General features: G+C 34.4%; 1 protein-coding gene across 1 annotated transcript; it reads right to left on the bottom strand.

Annotated features, from left to right (window-relative positions):
• Positions 1–981: 981 nt before the first annotated feature.
• LOC111897460 (myosin-6) lies at positions 982–5,713 on the bottom strand. Its single transcript, XM_023893444.3, has 12 exons — positions 4,308–5,713; positions 3,924–4,094; positions 3,552–3,686; positions 3,303–3,473; positions 3,137–3,223; positions 2,911–2,981; positions 2,707–2,788; positions 2,399–2,455; positions 2,222–2,278; positions 1,779–1,859; positions 1,600–1,673; positions 982–1,310 (listed from the first exon to the last, which is right to left on the bottom strand). Exons 1-12 carry the CDS (start codon positions 5,235–5,237, stop codon positions 1,196–1,198), a joined length of 2,031 nt encoding a protein of 676 aa, XP_023749212.1. The 5' UTR covers positions 5,238–5,713; the 3' UTR covers positions 982–1,195.
• Positions 5,714–6,631: the final 918 nt, after the last annotated feature.

Here is a 6,631-nt window from a genome sequence, read left to right as displayed (position 1 = left end):
GCAGTATATGTGTTTATGCTAGTAGTTATGATTATGCTATGTCATGTTCAACCAGTTAGTCTGGACTTCGGTACGATGCAGTTAGCCAGACTTCGGTCCGATGCAGGGGGCAAGGCCTTAGTTAGTCCGGACTTCGGTCCGATGCAGGGGGCAAGGCCCCAATTAGTCCGGACTTCGGTCCGATGCAGTTTCCGGAATTCGGTCCGATGCAGGGGGCAAGGCCCCAGTTAGTCCGAATTTCGGTCCGATGCAGTGGGCAAGGCCCAGTATGTGCTTTATATGTTATTGTATGGTATGTGGTAGTTTGGGGGAGCTCACTAAGTTTGGTGCTTATAGTTTCAGTTTTGGTTTCAGGTACTTCCGCAAGCAAGGGGAAGAGCTCGGATTGATGGCATGACACACACCACAATTACATTTTATTCCTGGGAGTTTTATTTAGATATTTTGATATGATATTAACTTCAGTTTTGAATTGATACATTTACTATGGTATTTTGAGACATACGGTTCATAGTTTTAGTATCTAATAGTTGATTTTGCGATTTTTAGTAATATTAAAATTAAAAATTTTTGGGTCGTATTTTAGGTCGTTACAAAGAAGAGAGAAAGAGAAAAAATGGCGTACAAGAGGCGGAAATAGGGTTAATGATATTTGTCCACTGATACCATGTTAATTGGTATTTTTCCTATGTCCCATTCCAATGATTTACAATTGGTATTTATACAATTTCCTATCACTATCTACAATGAAGATATGGTCTATCAACTATAACAATACTTCCTCAATATGAGGAATGATATCTTCGGCTAATACCAATAACCTTATTTTCTATTATTCGCTCATTTTGATCACTACATGCCAACTACCATGTATTAAAATAGTATTTCATTTTAATAGACTCATCCATTTCTTTACCTAGTAGATTTCATTATTTTGTAAAGATCTGGACTGAAGATTAACTTTTCAACAAATGCAACCAATAAACAATCTCAAACACTATCCCATATCATTGGTGGGTGTAGCAGTTGATCATAAGTTCAATTACAACTTTACAAAGTCCTAAAACTACAGGATTGCAAATAATACAATTAAAGGGAACTTCTGACACTTGTCTCCTAACTTTACACAGTTGTTCACATGCAAAGATTATGCTATCTACCTTGGCAAAACATAACACTGTTAGAAGTCTGATTTTCACTTGTACAAAAAAGCAAAGGCTGGATATGTGGCAAATTGTACAGCAGGTTTAACATTTGCAAAATTTTCCACTTGGAAGGAATTAGAGAGGTCATCTACAGAAAAGGGTATGCTGCAATTGAAAACTCAATGAGTCATTCTGTTACATTTTTAGTGAAGATAAAGTTGTCAAAAAGAATTTGTGTTTGAATTCATTATTTTTTGGGATGGAGTGAGCATACTAAAAAAATTAAGAAGTTTAATGTGATTATGTGTATGCAGTGGTTGCTAAATATCACAAAATCCAAACCAAAGGTGTAGCAAAACTTGTGTTTTCGGCTTTTTCTTAAATCTCAAGAGCGACTAACATAGAATTTCTTCGGAAGTTTCTATTCATCATAGAGAAAGAGCAAGTATTATACCTGAAACTATCTTCTAATATAATGGATCTGTTATTGAAATCTTGTGTCATCAGCATCCTCATGCTTGAAATAACCTGGTTAAAGATAACATAATGAAAAAACCACTTATATATATTATATACCATGTTAAGAAAATAGCTTTAGTTCCTTAAAGATGAAATTTCACACGTAGAACTTACATCTTCAGATAAAGACCTTGTATCGAATTGGTCATCCCAATAAAGACTGGATATTCTATACATCTGCTGGATGCTTAGAACCTGAAAATAGATGAAAGTGTCAAGTCAAAGAATCAGAGTGGGAGAGCACATATGCATGTTCTCTCATGTGTTTGAAATTAGTTCAGAGAGTATATAGTTTAAAAATGTTTCATAAAAGCCCTTGAAATGATCTAACTTTTTCAAAACAAGTCCACTAGTTTGCATTCTATTATGTTATTTGTTTGTTATTCATGACTTCTTTTACCATTGTGCAGAAGGGTGTCAACAAGAAATTTGGTGTGATTGCACTTGCAATTATGTGAACACTTAACATATTCCAATGTACGTATATCAACATATAAAGTATACATGTGTGTGTGTGTGTGTGTGAGAGAGAGAGAGAGAGAGAGAGAGAGACTTACAGGACACAGATCAATGGTGATTTCATCATACGATAACCTGTACTTGTGATGCATAGTCTAAAGGTAACAAACACATGGAATAAGGTAGATACATATAAATAATTTAATCTGCTATTGGACAAAACAGAAGAGATGCAATAGAACCTCTAAGATACAATTTAGTTGGAAGGAACATACCATGAACTGAATAGCATGTCTAATATGCATAAGTTCACCCCAAGCTGGGCGTGCATACTGTAAATACAAAAAACAATTTTCAGATATATACTAGTCAATTAGAACTTGATTTGATCCGATTTGAAATGCAATCCTTTTTTTTTTCTATTTTTGGCTATACTAAGATTTTTACAAAGTGACTGAAAAAGTAGACACTCCATCGTTCTTCAAAAATACTAATGTTATTTGGCAACATTCGTTTCAATGAAAAGATGTGGAGCATAAATATACACAACATGAGAAAGGTTAAAGATCTAAGCAAACATTACCTCCACTCTTTCCAACTCTGCTAAACCTGCTTTTACATATTCACAGTAGCTGAACGTGCAACACTCTCGACGCACAAGAACACTGTAGAGTGAAGATAATAGCAAAATAATATATCTATGTTATGCTACTAGAATTATAGGAAACCAAAAGAATGTCTTGAAAAGAAGAAAAAGAAGGATACAGAAAGTTGAGTAACCAAACACCTATTAAAGAGTTGCACATTCATGTATGAGAAAACTTGAGGAATTATTTTCTGAACAATTATGGGAGGCACCTGAAACGCAATCACATGAGATTCCGTTACAGAAGATTGGAAACATTGTATCCATGTTTATCAACAAATCAAGTATTTATGTTTTTTTTTTTTTTTTTTTTTTTTTTTTTTGCAAGTATCTTGAACAAACATGTAGCCATGAATGATGCACATACAAAATTATCTTTTAGTGTGTTGAGACAACCAATAATGCCTTTCCAGTGATTGGACTGAGTATCTTTGCCAAAGGAAGTTCGTGGGGCCTGAATTTCAACAATTACAATTAATATTGTTACATGCATCATAGATAATATGAATGAGCATGAATCAAAGTACAATTACATGTGAAAGTAGAGGACCCAGTTCCTTCTTCAATTTGTCACAAGTCATATAGTACATTTTCTCTACACATGTTGCCAGTTGTTGTCTGAATAGTAAAGCGGGGTGTTTGGCATCAACTTGTTGTACTATATTAAGTGCAGCCTCAGCACGAGACAAGGATGAATCAAATCCCTAAATAAGCAAGTAGAGAGCAATAACATAAATATGTGAGTTGCAAAAATAAAAATAAATAAATAAATAAATAAATACCGTTGTCAGCGAAGCTAGAGGTGGTGGATTTTGAACTAAACTTGCATTATCAAGTTTTATACTTTTTTGGATTAAGAATAACAAAGCAGATGCATTTGATAACCAATAGGCCATGTGATTGGTATTATCTTCTACCTGTAATAAGGTGAACCATAATTATAGTGAAAATTATCCGACAAAGGACAAATATTTTCATCTTTTAACTTTAAGATACAAATCAATGAATACGTAATTAACTCCAAACAAAGTCTTGGTATCTTTCTTAGAGTCAACATGACTAGATTAATGTACAAGGATAATGAAAAATTGATGCCATTGAATTAACTTGATTTCTACATAGTCGTTTGTTTTTTTGATTACTGGACGAAGTACCTCGATTGCTGAAATATAAATCTGAATAAGTCGTTCAAAGATGTTGGTTTTTTCAGCTTCAAGAAATTTCCAATGGAGAAGGCATTTGTACATGGTAAAAGCTGCAACAGGTATGCCATGACTGAATCCCCTGTCTGTTGTTGCACACTCGATAAGTTCATCAACATTCTCCTGCAGCAACATTCAAACTCGTATCATATCAGCAGTGTAAACCAAATCCTTTATCAAACGAAGAAAGGTTGATAGTTATACAAACAAATAACTTAACACAATGATTGAGGCCAAAAAGATTAGGGCAATTTATCACGATTTATGATAAATGAAACATTACAGTCTTGAACTCTTCTTGCATATGAAACTAGATTTAAAAAGAAAAATTCTTACTTGAATACTTAATGCTTCTTCAATCCTCTGGATGATGGTGTTTGTCCTAGGACGTTCCTTTAAACTGAAACTAATGCATTGATATGCAATCTGTATAAAGGTATTAAAAGAACGACTATCAATCTGATCACTTATATAGGGATCGATTAACTTTTCTGGTTCGTTTTCATGGTATCGTCGCACAAAATTCATGAGAGCACGAGGTCTATCATCTCCAATGTTCCTTTTAGAATAAACCAACATCCCACTCAGGATTTCAAACAATACCACCCCAAATGAGTATACATCTGATTCTTTGCTGAGGATGCCGCTTTCTTGGTAGGTGGGATCCACATAAGACTGAGTACCCGCAACCTTGGTGTACTGTTGGGTATTTGGTTGATTTTTGGTACCCAATTTTGACAAACCGAAATCACAAACTTTTGCAACCAAATTTTCATCTAACAATATGTTAGCACTCTTTATGTCTCGGTGTATAACTCTTTCGTGCTCCTTAAGACCCCAGTGAAGGTAATCGAGCCCCCTTGCTGCCCCTATGCAAATCTTCAAGCGTTGTTTCCACGTTATGCTACGCCTCTTATCTGGGTCTTGGAGATGATAATCAATGCTTCCATTGATAGCATATTTATAGACTATAATCATCTCATTGCTTTCATTACAATACCCAATGAAAGAGATGATGTTTTCATGATGGAATCTGGAAAACATCTCAAGCTCGTTGCGGAACTCAATCTCTCCTTGATAGCTATCGTGATCTAGGCGTTTGATAGCAACCGTGAGATTCTCCCAGCGTTCAGACAGTTTTCCTTTGTAGACTTTACCAAATCCACCGCATCCAATGAATCTTTGGGAACTGAAGTTTTCAGTGGCACGGTTGATCTCCTCCAGTGGAATTACATAATTTTCAAGGTTTACAACTCGAGAAGTCATTGTCTGTTGATATTGGTGATGATGTAGGGTTACAAGCACCAGTGGCTGTGAATAAATAATAATTCCAGTTTATCAGGGGAGGCGTACCAGTGTACCTCTTTGATTATAGTTTTTTTTTTTTTTTTTTTTTTTGGATAGAACATAAACCAACAATCCACTTTGAAGATGCGTTTGGCGCTTTATCACCAAAAGGGTGCATCTCAGTGGAACAGAAAGCCAAATGACAAAAAAGTCACTTTAAGCCTCGCTAATAATTCATATACAGTCCATCGCTTCACATTTCATCTTTCCCTGTGGATATCCGGTGACCCACCCTTTCGCCAGTGGAACTCCGGAGAACCTACAAAAACACAGCCTCATTCTACTGTAGGGATTAGACAGTGACGACGACGGGATGATAAGCCAGCTTTTTTTCATCATCGTCGTCTAAATCGATAAGGCCAGCTTTTTTATTTCTATCGTTTTTAGCCGCGGAGCCCATCGCTAGAAAATTAAGAGAGACACAGAGCTAGTGATGGTGATGGGAAAAAACACTTTAGGAGGGCCCTTGGCTGATTTGATTTGCTTCTTTATATATCACTAGGATAAAAAGTGATTTAATTAAATAAAATAACGTGGATAATAATAAAAATATAGGGTGTTTGTGATTTTGTTTTGAAAATAGTTTATTGATTATTGATTTTTTAAAAAGTCAATAAATTTAAAAAAAAATGTTTGACTGTTGCATAAATATTTAAGTGAATTTTTGATATCCTTTAAAAATGAGGTTTCCACAAGTTTAGTCTTCATAATTTTTGAAGTGCTTAAGAGTTTTTGACCTTTTAACAGTAATGACAATACACTTCTTAACGAACTCTCATTTTTTTCTTTTTTTTTTCTATGTTTTTTAGTCATTTTACAATTAATTTTTTTTTTTGTCATCACAAAAACTAATCCAAATATTTTTTAAAAAACATTTTTTCTTATCACCATAAAGACAATAAACATTTTTGTCCAAAAACATTTTTGAAGTTAAAAAAACGATCCCAAGGAACCTTCTAGTCAGGGGCGGACGCAAGAATTGTATTGCATTTGTTGCAACCAAAAAAAATTTCCTGTCAAATATAATAAAAATAAATAAATTACAAGTGCATTAATTATAACAAACTAGTGTATACAATCTTCATGAAGGGAAAATTGGTCATTTTATGGACAATCTTTTGCATCTAATAGCAAGTTAACAACCAAAAAACTTATGTATTTGAGCATTATTGATAGTGTTTTTAGTAAGCTACAAACTATAGTACTAGACATGAATATAATGGGTGACACCCACTATATTGAAAAATATTAAAGCATTTGGTATATGAGACAAAATTGGACGGGAGTCAACTGAACGGGGTGAAACTGGACTG

This window comes from Lactuca sativa, chromosome 1, assembly GCF_002870075.4.
Source record: "Lactuca sativa cultivar Salinas chromosome 1, Lsat_Salinas_v11, whole genome shotgun sequence".
In the NCBI taxonomy this organism is placed as follows: domain Eukaryota; kingdom Viridiplantae; phylum Streptophyta; class Magnoliopsida; order Asterales; family Asteraceae; genus Lactuca; species Lactuca sativa.
Note: the sequence above shows the minus strand (reverse complement) of the source record. Positions and strands in the feature narration are given on the sequence as shown.

Bases quoted from the DNA above. Each gene is read 5' to 3' on its own strand.
- LOC111897460 (XM_023893444.3), bottom strand. From the start codon at position 5,237: ATGACTTCTCGAGTTGTAAACCTTGAAAATTATGTAATTCCACTGGAG. The intron at 3,687-3,923 runs GTACTTCGTCCA...ACCTTATTACAG, and splicing joins TTTATATTTCAGCAATCGAG to GTAGAAGATAATACCAATCA. The intron at 2,456-2,706 runs GTAATGTTTGCT...TTGTATTTACAG, and splicing joins CAGAGTTGGAAAGAGTGGAG to TATGCACGCCCAGCTTGGGG.